The 16,667-nt window shown below is 52.9% G+C and overlaps 1 protein-coding gene across 11 annotated transcripts in view; it reads right to left on the minus strand.

The window, feature by feature from the left end:
- Trak1 (trafficking kinesin protein 1) overlaps positions 1–16,667 on the minus strand; it is a 95,352-nt gene that overhangs the window by 38,660 nt on the left and 40,025 nt on the right. Inside the window, exon 1 of one of the 11 annotated variants that reach the window (XM_021647406.2) lies at positions 12,637–12,840. The exons of the other annotated variants lie outside the window; for them this stretch is intronic. Coding sequence (XP_021503081.1) covers positions 12,637–12,748 — 112 coding nt within the window. The 5' untranslated portion in view covers positions 12,749–12,840. Of the gene's footprint in view, positions 1–12,636; positions 12,841–16,667 lie in introns of those variants that run through there. 11 annotated transcript variants of the gene reach the window in all.

Here is a 16,667-nt window from a genome sequence, read left to right on the forward strand (position 1 = left end):
CGTAACAGCAGCGTTAGGGTGCTTGTGCTTTGAAAATCCACTCTTCAATCAATACCACATGGCTGCTGCACACATATACACACACACACACACACACAGGTGCACACACAGACACCTGCATGCGTGCACACACAACTTCACATGATGCTATGTAGCACGGCCCACAGAGATGATTTTATTATCCTAATGACCCACATCTGACAACAGGTCCTGAGAGGCGCCTGGGACGCAGGGCCTCACTGAGTCACACAAGGAGCCTGGCTACAGCGCTGTCATGGGAACTCTAAATAGTCCAGCGCGCAAGCAGAGCCGACCGTGGAGGTGAGCTTGGAGCCGCCTGGCCTGCTGGAATGCTTTCCTAACAGGGGCAGAGCCTGCGATCTGCCCTCAGCCCAAAGCACCGGGACCTGGGAGCCAGGCCCTCCCGCCTTCTGGGGAGCCCTCCCTGCCTGGCTCTCTGGCCTCTCCCTTGCCTTGCCTTTGCCCAGCTCGGGGATTGGCAAGGAGCTATCTGAGGAAGGGTTCCCACACTAATCTGCTATCTGTGGATTCCAGCTCACACAAACACATATCTGTATATATAATGTGTGTGTGTGTGTGTGTGTGTGTGTATCAATAGTACACAGAAAGAAAAACACAGAGTAACTGCAGAAATAGCAACATTTGGATAGGATCACAGATTTTAAGTTTGTTTGAGCTTTAAAATGATTAAAAATTAACTGAAGCAATACTACACAAGCAAGGAAAGTTACTTAAAATATTTTTCAGGAAAAATACAGTTGGCTACTATGAGGTGGTAGGATCTCCCGGAGCTGAGTGTTAGGACATAGCCACGGCCGAAGCAAGCCTTTCCTTCATTAACAGGCTGCAGGTTCACGGCATGCTGCAGAGGCTGGCCACACAACAGCATGCAGGGCGATCCGGGCACTCTGAAGCCCTCTACTGAGCATGCTTGCTGAGGTCAGCTACCGACCACAGCTGGCAGTGTGGCTCACGCAGCCCTCAGTGCTTCAGAGGGGTGGTTACTTGGCCATTCCACAAATCACTGAACAGCATCTCCCGGCTGGGCCTGCACAGCTCAGCCAGGCAGACTCAGGAGGCAGCTCTAGCCTCTCCTCTCCTGTCAGCTCCTCCCAGCAGCCCTGCATGGCGGCACTTCTACACGGAAAGCCGGACACCCGGGGCACCGCAAAGGTACAGCGCGGAGAATGATCTACAAGAGCCATAACTTGGTTACTAAGTACACACCAAGCCACAGCAAAAGAACAACAGAGATGGTGTCATCAAACTGGCGCTCACAACGTCCAGCAGAAAGCAATGGGGACGCCGGGGTAGTCAGCTGTGGGTCCTGCCTGAGCTCTCTCTCCACAGCTGATCTTCCCAGGGCTGAGCCCTCATTCCCACTCATAGGCATTTCCACATCACAGATAAAGGACGGTAACGTCTCCTGGAACTGGCTAGCCTCTTCATTGCTGTCGGCGATGACCTAACGCCTTCCCTCGTGGGCTCTGTAGTTCTCTTCTTCCCTCCCTGTCACAGAGCTGGGGTCAACCCATCCCCAGACGGGGCCTTGGAGGATGCCTGGCAGGGCTTGCTTAGGTCTGAAGCGGGTGGGCAGACTGGTTTCCAGAGCCTGCTTCACTTTGAGCTCCGCAGCACATGACAATTTTTCCATGTGACCTACACCACAGGTGGAGGAGGAGGCTCACAGTAGGACTGACAGTAGCTTGCCAGGCTGGCCCTGGACTCACACGGGGCACCACAGAGGACAGAGGAAGGCCAGGGCCGAGACTCGTCAGCAGTGCCCAGAACCTGTGCAACAGAGCAGAGAGCACCTTGACCTCGGAGGCCTCCACAGAGGCGGGGCAGGAAACCCAGGTGGGTGCCTTAATTGCTGGGTCGTAGGGTCCCTCTTCCAAAAATAAGGGGGCAAGGCAAGGCTAAGGAGGGCGAGAAAAGCGCAATCTACCTTTAGAGCACGCGGTGAGAGAACAGAGCCCTGCTTCTCACTTCCCACTCACGGAATCTACCACAGAACTCAGCCAAGTCCAAAGAGAAAGTAAGGGGCAGCCACGAATCCCTACAATAACTAGTCTAAGAAAGCGGAGGTCCACACGCTCACAGAGACAGTGAATGCATCCCACCTCGGATGGCCAGGCACACACCTCAGCCTCTGCCTGCCTCACGGCTGCCGACTCTGAGTGACACCGTCATCCTGAGCCAGCCTCACGTACCACACAGGAAACAGCTCAGCTTGGGAGACACCGGAGGCAAATAGCTGGAAGGGTCCAGGAGGGCCGCCCATCCAAGGAGCTGGGATTGTTAGCTGGGCATAGAAGCATGCACCAGCGACCTCAGCAAGCAGGTTAGCCAGGGCTACGTATGAGACCGCATCTCCCCTGTCCTCCCTCCTCCATCCCCAAATGCCAAGGATCCAGACCTATAGAAAACCACTAGATGGTTTCCACAGAATGGCATCCATGTGTGGTTTGTGCCTCGGGAAACATTGGCCCAGTGTGAAAGGAATGGGTGTGAAGCACGAAGCAAGCCCAGTGGCCTGTGTTATACGTGCAGAGGGCTCCTTCCCAGTGACAGTAAATGAACTCGTTCATGGGGAGACTGTGAGACAGAACTGAGGAGGAGGTGAAGCAGAGCGCAGGCTCTTCCTCCTGGCTGAGACACAGCCACCAAGAGCAAGCCTCCTTCCCATGCCCCACCCTGCCAGGTCAGGGGCAGGATGGGCTGCCAGTGAAGCCGGTGGCCTTGGGATGGTCACCTCTACCAGAGCAGGAGGAGGCCTGCAGATGGAGACGCCCTCCCGGGGCTGGCTGGGCTGCCCTGCAGTTTGGGAGGTCATAAGGGAACAGCCCTGTGCTGGCTGACCTGAGTGAGGGACACCTGGGGCTAGGCTTTGGATCTGCTTGGATCCAAAATTCAGTGGGTAACACTGATGCAAATTAAACCACGCCCCAAATGATTCTGAGATACAGACCCCAGCTCTACACCCAAGCACCTGTGGGCAGGACCTGAAGGCAGTCAGGGCTGACCCTGGCTGAGAGCCCAGGCACAAACCCAGGAAGGAGAAGGAAGCAGTGGTGGGTGGGTCAGTGGGTCAGACGCAGGCTGGCGGGAGTGGGAGGAAGGAGGTGACGCTGACTGGCAAAGGCCAGCGCAGACAGTGGCAAGTTGGGGTGCCAGGCAGCCAGAGCAGAGAGGAGGTGCACCGCGGGGGATGGGGCAGCCAGCCAGGAACTCCAAAGCTCCATCACTGCCACCCGCTCTTCCCGAGGCACCGGTGCCATCACGTCACAGGTCACATTAACAGGCAGGACAAGCTCCTGGCACCATGGCCTGACCACAGTCTTCATCATTTTGAAGGAATAAATGTCCAGCTGCTGTCACTTATTAGCTGGGCCCTGAGAACATGCTTCCCGGGAGCACCAGTGTCTGTGTCCCCCTGGGGTTTTGGCACGAATACACGAATAAGTATTTTACAGATCCACATATGTGTGTGTGTGTGTGTGTGTGTGTGTGTGTGTGTGTGCATGTGCAATTATGGGTGTGTGTATATAGACAAAAATGTTCCTCATAACCCAAAGGCCACAAAGCCAATATCCATAAACTCGGGCAACCCAGGGCTGCCTGTCAGGCCTTCATGGAGAGCTGGCTGCACTCTGCTGTATGTTGAGGTCACTTAATTAAAGCAGGCTTTCAACAAAGCATGCTCTGAAAGCCAGGTTCTGAAGCTGGGTGGTGGCTGTGCACACTTTCAGTCCTAGCACTCAGGAGAAAGAGGCAGGCAGATCTCTGAGTTCAAGGCCAGCCTTGTTTATAGGAGGAGTTCCAAGACAGCCAGGGCTATATAGCAAAACCCTGTCTTGAAAAAGCAACCCCCCCAAAAAAAAACCCTCAGGATTTTATGATCCACTTCCTACAAAACTAAGTTTTATATTTTATAACTTATATTATAAAAAGTACAGAGAAGCATTTAAAGAAATGCTCAACCTCATTAGCCATTAGGGAAATGCAAATCAAAACAACCCTGAGATTTCACCTTACACCCATCAGAATGGCCAAGATGAAAAACTCAAGTGACAACACATGCTGGAGAGGTTGTGGAGAAAGGGGAACCCTCCTCCACTGCTGGTGGGAATGTAAACTTGTACAACCACTCTGGAAATCAATCTGGCGCTTTCTCAGACAACTAGGAATAGCGCTTCCTCAAGATCCAGCCATACCACTCCTAGGCATATATCTAAAAGAGGCTCAAGTACGCAAAAAGGACATTTGCTCAACCATGTTTGTAGCAGCTTTATTTGTAATAGCCAGAAGCTGGAAACAGCCCAGATGCCCCTCAACTGAAGAATGGATGCAGAAATTGTGGTACATCTACACAATGGAATATTACTCAGCAATAAAAAATAAGGAAATCATGAAATTTGCAGGTAAATGGTGGGACCTGGAAAGGATCATCCTGAGTGAGTTGTCCCAGAAGCAAAAAGACACACAAGGTATATACTCACTCATATAAACATACAACATAGGATAAACCCACTAAAATCGGTACATCTAAACAAACTAAGCAAAAGAGAGGACCCTAACTAAAACGCTCAATCCCCATCCTGAAAGGCAAAGAGGATGGACATCAGAAGAAGAAGAAAACAGGAAACAACCTAGGAACCTGCCACAGAAGGCATCTGAAAGCCTCTGCCCTGCAGACTATCAAAACAGATGCTGAGCCTGATGGCCAATTGGCGGGCAGAGTGAATGGAATTTTATGTAAGAAGTGGGAAATAGCAAGAGCTGGAGAGGACAGGAACTCCACAAGAAGAGCAACAGAACAAGAAAATTTGAATACAGGGAACTTCCCAAAGATCCATACTCCAACCAAGGACTATTCATGGAGATAACCTAGAACCCCTGCACAGATGTTGCCCAGGGCAGTTTAGTGTCCAAGTGGCTTACATAGTGATGGGAAGAGGGACTGCCTCTGACATAAACTGATTGGGCTGTTCTTTGATCACCTCCCCCTGAGGGGGGAGCAGCCTTACCAGGCCACAGAAGAAGACAATGCAGCCATTCCTGATGTGATCTGATAGACTAAGATCAGAAGGAAGAAGAGGAGGACCTCCCCCTGGACGTGGGGAGGAGCATGCATGCAGAAAGGGGAGGTAGGGTGGGAGTGGGAGGGGGAGGAAGAAGGGGCTTATGGGGAGATACAAAATGAATAAAGTGTAATTAATAATAATAATAATAATAATAATAATAAAAGAAAAAAAAAGTACAGCCCAGCTGGGCCTGGTAGGGCACGACTTTAATCCTGCCACTCACAGAGGCAGAGGCAGGTGGATCTCTGTAAGTTTGAGGCCAGCCTGGTCTACACAGAGAGTCCAGGACAGCCAAAGCTACAAAGAGAAACCTTGTTGAAAAAAAAAAAATAAAAAAAATAAGTGCAGGCCAGCCAGCAAAGATGGCTCAATGAGTAAAGGCAGCTGATGGCTTGAGTTCAATCCCCATGACACACGCAGTGGAAGCAGAGAGCCAGTTCATGGCCTGTACACATGCATGTGCACACTCATGCAAGAATATAATGTAAGAAAGTATTTTTAGACTGCAGACATAGTGAATAGGCACTTTAAGCAGACAAGGATCCTAGGAATCCCGACTCACTCCATGGAGGCAGAGCGGCTAACTGGTGTTAGCAAGCACCATCCGTCTGCAGGTGGCTTAGCTGCTCGGCCCAGCAACAGGTGTGGGGACGAGAGCTCCAGTCTGGCTCTTGAACCGCAGGAACAAGCGTCGTAGATGCTGCAGTGTGCAGCGGGTCGAGGCAGGGCCTGGAGGTTCCTGTCAAATCCCGGCTGAGTCAGCGCAAGCATCAAGTTCCCAGGCCTCACACAGCAAGCGTCCTGTAAGGCTATCTGCCTTTGATTTAACACGCCCAGGTCCTGGCCTCCACACCTGCTGCTCCCTTCCAGGAAGGCTGTCTTTCTCTCGTCTCCACCTGGGGATTTTCTGCTCTTTCCACAGCCCGGTAAGAAGGAAGTCCCTCCGGGCGCCTGACACCCTAGGTAAGTGTCTCCTTTCACACCCCTGTCTGTGAGCTGGACCAGGAAGATCTGGCAAAGTGCCAAGGAGAACATCCTTGTGTGACTATTGCGAATGGACGAACAGAGGTGCTGAGGAAGCAAACAGACTGCAAGCCGGGAAACGGGGGCTCTAAGAAGTTAGGCTCCCTGACATCACACGACCTTTCACGTTTCCTCAGGCTCTACCAAGGGGAAGTGAAGACACACCTCTGCCTAAACTAGAACACGAGTGTTCGTGGCAACGACAAACCTTACAGGCAGAAAGCAGAAAACACACGTTAACTGGTGAACGAAGGAAGAGTGCGGTGTCCACACAGCGGAACAAAGCTTAGCTGTAAAAAGGAATGTGGAGCGAATGCATGCCGCAACACAGGTAAACCTCAAAATCCTTGTGCTTGAGAAAAAACCCACAAAATGTCGCTTTGGTCTAGGACTCTCTTCGGATACACAGTGCACTAGCATTGGCCTAGGACGGAGGCTAAGTGTGAACAGGGAGCAAAAGGTGAAGAATCTGAGTGTGAGCTGCAGTGAGGGTTGTGCAATCCAGGGCACCTATAAACATCAGGAAACTGCCCAGACACACTGGGCAAATTTTATAGCATGTAAATCATATCTCAGTGTTTTCAGTAACCAAATACCAGGGCCCCTCCCCCCACTTTATGCCTACCACTTCCCTGTAGCAACACAGCAATGGAAAAGCATTCTTCTGTTCCCTCAGCCCTGGCTACGCCTTGTCTGGGTTCAAACGGTTTTGCCAGACAGGGAACCAGCAGGCAGCCTCGCCTTGCACCAGACATGGGTGATATCCAGAAGAAAACAACTCAAAAAGAAAGTCCATTACTACCCCGTCCTCCAGAGAGGGGTGACCGCCCGTGTCACCACCCCAGAGTGAGCTGAGACCCCTCACCTGCAGCTTCCTGCCAACAAACTCGGTCAAAGGCAACAAAGAATGAAGAGGAAAAGATGTATTCTCAAGATGGCATCACAGCAGCTGTGAGCTTAGCCAGCAGGACGTGGTGGACACTTCGTCCTAGCAGCTTCTGGCCTGCGAGCCTCCAGACCAAGGCACACTAACCCTGAACTAGCAGCATGGGCAGAGGCTAGCCCAGAGCCAGGTTCACCACACCAGCAATCCCAAAAGCCCTGACCCACGCCAAGATGACCCGTCAAGAGTAGCTCTCAGGTTTCTGAAGCCATGTTTCTTTGCTGAAGCCATGTTTCTTTGCTGGGGAATGATGCAGTAAAGTGCCTGCCATGGGTTGAGCCCCCAGGAACCAGGTGAAAAGCTGGGTAATCCCAGCTGGCATGGGGTGGGGGCTGGGTGTTGCTGGATACACAGTCCAGGCAAATTAGGGCACCCCAGGTTCAGTAAGAGACCCTGTCTCAAAAATAGTGATTTTTAAAGACTGGTGGATGAAGACACTTGATGTCAACTTCTGGCCTGTACATACAGGTACATACGTGCATGTGTATGTACCTGCCTATTTGTGTGCGCATACGCATGCACAAACAAGGCAGAGAAGAGCTGACCATTACTGAGATTGACAACATGCATCAGCAATAAACAACTGTTTTATGAACACTGTTTTATGAACACTATTCCACGTATAACCAGTACAAACCTACAATGCAAACATGAGCCCCATATAACAAATCAGAGAGTAAAGCCAAGTTTCTAGTTCAAGGACAGGTGAGGCGTAGCTATGGACTTAAAACAGCAAACACAGACCTCACCCCAGACTGGAACTCATGGTGTTGACCTATGGTGGCCACTTATCCCTGAGACTCTTAATAAGGAGATAATCAAAGTGCTCATTCCTGGGAATGTACTGCGGTCCTGGCACTCGGCCAGGCCTCTCCTCCGTAGCTGACAGCATTCCAGAGGACAAGCCCACCCAGCGTCTTTAAGCTGTCATGAGGGGTGGGGTTGATGTGTTTTCCGCACACACTGCCAGAGACCACTGTCCTTTAAGCACAGATATGGCCCCTCAAGGAATTCTTGTCCTGGCTGAAAGGGCAAGACACACATACATTAGCACAGAGTGGCTGGCAGGCAGCAGTGCCAGGCGAGGATGCTACTGAGGAGCTCAGAGGGACCCGAAATAATGAAGTGGATGATCTGCAGGAGGACCCACAGAGACCACAGGTCACGTGACCCTGTGCAGGGCGGCCTGGGGTGACGCCAGTGCCCACCATGGTTCTCACAAACCAGGGTTACTTTGCTTCTCACTCGTCTACACTGAAGCCCCCTGCTCACACATGTTGCATCCCAGCAGGACCCAAGGCTTCTCAGCTCTGCACATGGACCCACCCATTCTCCGAGGGGCTGAGACACACACACCCTACCTCCGAGGCCCAGGAGTACCTTTGAACTAGAAGAAAATGCTCAATTTATACTGCCTCCCGAGCTTCACCTAGAGACCAGCTGGAGACCGTGGCTAGCCAGCAGATACCAGCCTGGATGCCATCATGGCAGCTGCCTCAAGCTACTCTACTGGGCTCTGGGTTCAAGGAATGGCTGCTGAGTCCTCCCAAGTCTGTTTGTCCAGATTCTAACTTCAGGCTAGGGCTCACGACCGAAACCTTCATGCAGGCGACGGATACCACATGCTCTCTGACTCAGCACTCTGAGGATAGCAGGATGTGCTCGCTGTGGCCTCAGGAACCTCGAACCTGTTCGCGTCAGAGCCTGAACCCTAACAGCCTGACGCCAAGTTCAGCTGCATGTCCTCCATAGGCCAGTGAAGCAAACAAGGGACAGCAAAAGCAGAGAAAGGAACAAGGAACCATATTCAATGTGGCCATTGAGGGGGGAGAAAGATAAAAGTGTCCAGTGACCTCCGAATCCATCTCCAGCATCCTGACACAAGGTTGGGATTTAAACAGGGGGCAAGAGGCACGCTTTAGGAAGCGTCCAGGGTCAAGGTGTGGTCTCACCCACCATCAGTGAGAGCCAGTCTCCCTAGTGGCCGACACACCATCAGCCTCCTTCTTCTCCTTCTCCAGCTTCCTGAGGCGCAGAGTCTACTCCCGTAAGAAGGGACCAGCATCTCTTCAGAGGATCTTTGACAGCGACACGCTCATCTGGTTTCTCAAAACACTCTAGCCCATTCTGGGTGCTCTTTGCAAGTCCTGACTTCTGAGCAACCCCAGAAGACACCTGCCTAAACTTTCACAACTCATTTTTGCAACAGGGGACAGGCCTGGAGAAGCAGCCAGGCAGGGAGACGCGAAGGTGCCAGGCTTCCTTAGGCATTTCCTTGAGAAAGCCACGGGACCTGCCAGGCAATATGTCGCAGCCTCTGCTTTCCTTCCTCATGCCAGCGCTTGACTCTCAGGCACGGAGGGCGTGTGAACTCTTCCCACACACCGTTCAGCCCTGCCTGACGGGAGAGGATGGGGTGGGCAGTGGGGTGTTGGCGAGCGAGCAGAGGTGCTCTGAGCACGGGACACAGCACTGGGCACCAGTAGGGTCGCTGCGGCTTCACAGCGGTCAGAGCTACAATGTTCCCGTGCTGCTTCCCACCGGGAGAACTGTACGAGCAGAGAGAGCAGCGAGCCTCTACAGGGTCAGGAGACACAAAGAAGTGAGGGAAGGGGCTGGAGAGACCTGGAACCACTTGGGAAAGAAGGTGAGGGCCGTGCTGGGTCGGCCTCGCTGGGGGAGCACTGTCCTCCCAGACAGACAGACAGACTCCATCTGCAGGAGCTAAGCAGTGCCTGTTTGCAAGACATCACCACAGCAGGCTTATTGATTGCCAGTGCTCCCTAGGAGGGACAGGGTCCTTGTCTGAGTGTCCAGCCTCCTTCTAACCAGCACTAAGCAAGTCTGTCCATCTGCATATAGTCTGGGGGTCTCGGGAGGGGCTGGGGCATGCTGGCTGGGGAGCACAGGGGGTGGGGATCCTTCTGTCTTCTGAGGCTGCCCTGGGGTCATCTGTCACCTGTGCTCTTGGCAATATCCCTCGTCTATGCTCTCAGCTCACTCACTGGTGTCCTGGGGAAGATCTGGGGGAATCAGACTCTGCTTTGTCACTGCGACTTAGAAAGAAGGAAGGGGCAGGAGCTGTGTCACCCATCAGGGTCCCTCGGTTGTGAACACAGACCCTCACCCCAGGCTAATACTAAAGGTTCTTCCTTGCCATGACTTAATCAACGAATGTCTCCTACACATCACACCATACACCAAGCCTCTGTGAACACTGACTAGCTGAGGTCAGGTGCCTTGCACCCACAGGTGGCTTGCAGGGAACCGCAGACTGAGGCGTACAGCACCCACCATTCCATGAGTGACAAACCCTAAGCTCCATGTTTCCTATAGAGGGCTGGCATTGTGGCCAAGACCTCCTCGGCCACTTTCCTCCATGCCCTTCATCCCTGACTGCTCCTCCTGCCCTCGCAGGCCTGTAGCCAGTAAACAGGACCAGTGGCCAGGGCCCTGCTCCACCTGCCCTGAAAATATCACAACTTTCCAGAAAAACTGACCAGCAAGCCATGCCTTGCCGATCTAAGTCACGAAGCTCCTTCAGGCCAGAAGCAAGCCTCGAACCCCTGCTTGTACTTCGTGGTAATTAGGTGTCACTTGTCTTTTGAAGTTTCTGTCATGAAAAACATACTGTTTGAATACTCTCATCTGGGCAGCCAGAAAGACCTCACTGGAGAAATGGGGAGACAGACAGAGATGGAGGGGATAAGATGGTAAGAGCAGCCACCACGGCCCCAGCCCAGCAGCACAGCCAGCAGCCGCGGCAGCCCAGCTCAGCACCGTGGCCCAGCTCAGCACTGTGGCCAAGCTCAGCGCCATGGCCAGTAGCCATTCTAGTCCTGGAGACTTGGGCGAGCACTGTGCACAGAGCACCAGATTGCTGGCCTCACCTCTATGTCCCCTGCAGGAGGAGTGAGGTAGGTCTGGGTGGAGCCAGGAACACTCACACTGCAGACACTCCTGGAAGAGGCCTGGAACTGCCGAGGCAGCAGCTGATAGCAGCACAGCTCGAAGCAGAGAGCCAATGTGCGTTGTGGACCACTCACGCCCCACGTCTTCCTTCCCAGAAGCCTCTGGACGTAAACCACAGCATACTTAGCCCCACACGGTGGTTGTGAGGCTGAACACATGAATCCACCAAGGGCTGGAGGGATGGGTCAGTGGCTGGCAGAGCTTGCCAGGCCAGCAGAGGGCCTGAGCTCCCAGCATCCAAACCCCGGCTCACAGCTGTCTGTAACTCCAGCCAACATCCTTTTCCTGACTTCTGTGGGCACTGCATGCACACCCCAAAACCAAACCAAGAAAGAAACTCCCAAATAAATCTTTTAAGTTGAATGCGGTGGTACACACCTTTAAACCCACCACTCTAGAAGCAGACACAGGCGGATCTCTGTGAATTCAATGCCAGCCTGGTCTACATAGCAAGCTTCTGGACAGCCAGGGCTACACAGTGACACCCTGCCTCAAAAAACTTCCCAGGAACCCGATAACTACACACTCATCAGAATCTAGACGCCAGCTGTCACCTCCCACCCCACCATCCCTGTCACTCCTTCCCCACACACTGTCTGGAAGCCCAGTGAGAAGCCAGACAAGCTCCTGGCCTCAGGGCAGAGCCCTCGGTCCCTCCTGCCCCATCGCCCCTCTCTGCAGCCAGGAACGTCAGCTCTCCGGGGTGACAGTGATGGCACTGTCAAGACGCTAACTTCAAAAGATGCGAATGTTCGCTGTTAGGTTCTGCCTGAGACATGAGAGCAGAGCCTCCCAAGGCATTCTGACAGCTGTCACTCTTGACGCCGAGGACACCGGGGCAGCCGCTGCCTAGCAACCTGCTTCTCCTCCAAAGCGACTTGCATCAGTGTTTGGAGACACTGCACTGAGTCTGTCTTCCCCATCCAAGAAGGCTCAGGCAGAGCCCTCCTGGTCCAGGCGGCCACGACAGATATCTCTGAAGTACTTCTAAGCTTAAGAAAATCCCTTCTGGGCAGCATACTCCTGTTACCCCAGCACTGAAGAGCCTGAAGCAGGATGACGAACAAGCCTAGGATAGCCTGGGCTACCTAAGCAAGACCCTGTCTCCCAAGAAGAAAATAAAATCCACATTCCAAATGAGCGGTTAAAGTTTACTACACCCCTGTTTGGTAGAAAACGTATTTAAGGGTGACCTGTCCTCTTCAGCCATCGACTTACTAAGGATCACATAACTACAACTGAAACTCTTGAGTCCTGAGCACTCACTCAGACAGCACAAAGTCAACAGGGACCCAGACCCTGTGAGCCTGCAGGGATTTCAAAACCAAACGCACAGGTAAGCCACAGAGGTGGGATACAGAACCATGCAGATCCTAGGGGCAAAGCCCCGTGGTTTCTGAGGAGGCCAGGTAAGCCGGGATGCCAAGCTGTCTCAGCCGAGGGCACTGCTTTACCTGGCAGGGGTGCCACTTCAGCATCGGACCATCTGCACACCTGTTCCTTTACGCAGGAACCTAGTTAAGGGGTAAAAGCACCATGCGTGAGGAATCTGGCCTGTAGACACCACCAGGAGTAAGGTGAAGAACTTACCATCCTCCAAGACGTCCAGGAAGTCATCTTGCTCAAGGGTGGCCGCCTTCTCGCCCTCCCGGCAATCGCATTCAAAACATTCCTCTTCCCCTCCCACATCCCTCAGGGACATTGCTGAAGTCACCCCAAACTTGAAACATTGTCCTAGGGGACTGTCCTTGGGAGAGCCTTCGGCCACCTGCCCAGAGCAGCCGCTGGGGCTGGGGCCCCAGGCACACATGCTGAGCTCCAGCCAGGGTCACAGGCATGCCCTGGCTCAGCAGGCGTGGACGGGCGTGCACAGGGCCAGCGGGCCAGCATCACTCAGTCAGGAAGGACAGGGTGGCTCACAGGACCCTGGAGGCGGGGCCCAGCGGGCAGTGAGCGCCGTGCCTCTACCTGGACAGAGGGGAGCCGGGCAGGAGAGCATGTGCTGCGAGCCACCCTCTGGCCTTTCTCCCCCTCCAGAAGAGCAGGAATGGTTGCTTCCTGAAAGTTTCATAGCAACTGCAAAAGAAAACAGCAGCCACGCCTCAGGCAGGTACACCTGTAGGAAGGCGCAGGCTGGCGCTGAGGGAGCCTTGCTCACGCCTCTGAGCCTGAGACTTCCTGTGGGTGTGCTCAGGAATTCGAGGCGAGCGAGCCGGGCCAGCAACTGTGGGACCAGGCGTGTGCAGGAACACCGGCAAGCTAAACGTAACCACCCAGCCCCTCTTTGCCATTACAGGAGGCATGGATTTTCCTCACTACTCCAAGTCTCGTAAACCCCACACCCCCTTCAAGCTGTGTCCACAAATCCAGGAAGACTCCTCTCACTGCTAGAACAAGAGGAGGAACAAGCAAAAGCCTCATAGCTCGCAGTGGTGCCTCAAGGAAGAACCCAGCTTGAGGAGTACCTTGACGGTGCTGCTGTACGTTGCTTGTTCTTGCCCATCACAGTCAATCCCATCACATTCCCTGTGATGGCCCCAGCCCAGCAGCAGCCATTCTGCAGTCCCCGGGCTCCAGCCATCTCCCGGCTGCACTGTGACAGGACCCCCGCTCCTCACATCTACACTGACTGACCCCCTCCACGGCTCTGGCTGTTGCCCTCTGCCGGGTGACCGCGCCGGGCAGTGAGAGCAACACGGGCTGGGTTCCATTCAGCCTGAGTGTGGGGACTGGCATCAGTTAGCTGAGGAAGCTGCCACACAGCTCGGCTGCCTCCATGAAGACGCTATAAAATCCTGCCCAGGCAGGATGCCACGCGAGGACAAAGACTTCTCTTGGAAATTCCAGGTTGTACTTCGGGTACATTTTAAGAACTTCAAAGTGACTGCTCCATTGTAACGCATTAAAGCTGTGTTGTTTGGGAATGACAGCCCAGAAAACGACAGGCAGGTTTCAAAATTAGAACTTCAAACTTTTTGAAAAATTATGTATGCAAGCTTTAAACACAATGCTTTTAAAAACATTCCAGGAGGGCGCTGGAGGGATGGCCTAGTGGCTAAGAGCACTCACTGGCTAAGTTCAGTGCCCAGCACCCACATGGCGGCCCACAACCATCTCTAATGGGATCTGAAGCCCTCTCCTGTCATGCATGACAGAATGCTCATATGGATAATAAATAAATCCTAAAAAACAAAAAACAACCAGGAGTCAGGTGTGGCGACACACACCTGGATTCCCAACACCCAGGAGGCTGAAGCAGGAGGATCGCTGTTAGGTCAAGGCCAGCCTGGGATACACAGCAAGACTGTATCTCAAACACACACTCAGTGAAAAACACAGCACAATCTCAACAAGCATTATCAAATCGTGCTTACTAATTAACTCTGAGAGATAGTGAGCAAGGGTATCAGGGCTTTTCCAGACACGAAACCTGGTTGGTTACTCCAAAGTGTGGGAAGGAGGTAGGGTGGGGACCCTCCCACCCAGAGCAGGACGCACAGTGGATCTCCTGATACTGGGTGTGTAGGACACTGTGCCTGGAAGATAAATGACAACAAAGGCTCATTTCACACTTTCAGAAAAGCTCAAGTGGTTTTTCTGACCGCGGAGTTGCTCCCATTCTACTTTAGTTTAAATTGTGGGTATTTTTAACAATGCTCTCCAAGTCACCCATCTACCTAACTACACACACAGACACGTGCACACACACACACACACACACACACACACACACAGGCACACATACAAATACTTAGGATATCACAGTTTAAAAATCTTTTCCCCAAGCCAGGTACAGTCAGTAACCCCAGCACTTGGCAGGCTGAAGCAGGAGGATTACTTAAGGCGTGTGCAAGCAGGACCTTACTTAAAAATCAAGACAAAACGGCTCCTTCACTCCCGCTTCTGAAAGCCCGTGAAGGCACAGGTACCTCCACAGGACTAAACAGTGGCTGCTGCACATTTCACCGGGCAGAGCTGAGACTTAGGAAATCTGTGTGAAAAGGAACCAAAATCCCTACATATTTTCCATGCAGATTCCCCCAGAGCTAATACTTCATCATGTCTGTCGTTCCCTCTCATTGAGGAGATGCTTCCCTCTCCCCCTCCGAGGGGTTATCCTCAGTGGTCACAGTGACATCTTGCTAGTGAGCTGACAGGACTCCCTTGCTGGGTCTGTCTCAGCCATCCACCATGCTCTGCTCTCCATGCGTGGCTCATTCCCACAGAGCACAGTTAGCCCCCAAGGACCTCAGGCCACTTAACCTGGGTCCTAGCACTCTGAAGTGAAGGCACGAGGACCAGAAGTTCGCGGTCTTCCTTGAGTACAAAACAAGTTTAAGGCCAGCCTGGCTACAAGAGAATCTGCCTCAAAAAAAAAAAAAAATGCTAACAAAACTTTACCCAACATATGTAAGTAACACTCGCTGTTTGGCTCAGAGTTTGGACTGTGAATTCTGAGTACATTAGGGTGGCTTCTGCAAAGGCTGACGATGCTGTGTACCGGGCTGAGGTGACAGCAAATCACTCTAAGGCACTGGACAACAAAACTCCTACAGTTCCTCTTACGACTAGCTCCCGCCCTGAGGCCCTCCTCACACTCTGAGAGTCTCACTCTGCACGTGTGAGCACAGACAGCACATCCGAAGCTGAGGTGGGCAGTGACACAGAAAATGGGCTCCAGGAGAGGCTCTCCTGACCCCCAAAGATCAGGAGGGGACGCAGAGGCTCCTACTTCCAAGCTGCAGAGAGGGGTCCTCGCTGCCCTAGTTGTACGTTCCGTCTGCAGCGCAACGCCGTCCATCAGGCGTGAGTCAGGACCTCTGGCATAAACGATGACTGCGTATCTTTTTCAAAACGCTTGACTCACCTTTTGCTATTTCCATGGAATGTTCCTTTAAGCTTCCCCCAGTATTGACTCAAAGGTCAGCTGATAAGGGCAGATAAAGCGAGTGTCTAATGATTTGCTGCTTGAGAGATCCACACACCCAGCCTGAGCTACCTGAAGCCAGAAAGAACTCAACTAGTCAGAGACAGGCCAGGAGACAAGGCTCACTGTGCAGGCCTGGCAACCTGAATTCAACCCCCAGGAGCTGTACCATGGCAAAGGAGAGAGCCAGCGCCATAAAAGTGCCTTCTGAGCACCACAAGGGCACTGTGGCACGTGCCCATATATTCACAGGAAGAAGAAAGAGAGGTACGAACTCACAGCCAGCATCTGCGGCACCTAAGCAGGTGACCCCCGGCCACAGAGCCTTTCATCCTGCTTCTCTGTCTTTAGACGGGATCTAGAGCCAGCCCAGTCCCAACAGTCTCTCTCCTCCACCTGACGGCAGGGTCAAAGGTAGAAGGTGAAAGACCTTGTCTCCACATACTCAGGTGGCAACCGCAATCAACTGGCAATCAGTTCTGGGCGATAAGCCACCCCCTCTTCTATTTCCCTTGCTCTTGGAAAGGACCCTATCAGGATATCAGGAAGCCTAGAGCCAAAGGACTCCCCTGACAGCCTGAAGTAAGAAAATCCCGGTGGAGAGCAGATGAGAACAGGTCTCCTGGGCCTCTCCAGATGGGCACAGAGCCACTGGCTTCACTGAGAAGAGGCCACCACAGCCAGACACTAAGGC

The sequence above is a fragment of the Meriones unguiculatus genome, chromosome 6 (assembly GCF_030254825.1).
Source record: "Meriones unguiculatus strain TT.TT164.6M chromosome 6, Bangor_MerUng_6.1, whole genome shotgun sequence".
Taxonomy (NCBI): domain Eukaryota; kingdom Metazoa; phylum Chordata; class Mammalia; order Rodentia; family Muridae; genus Meriones; species Meriones unguiculatus.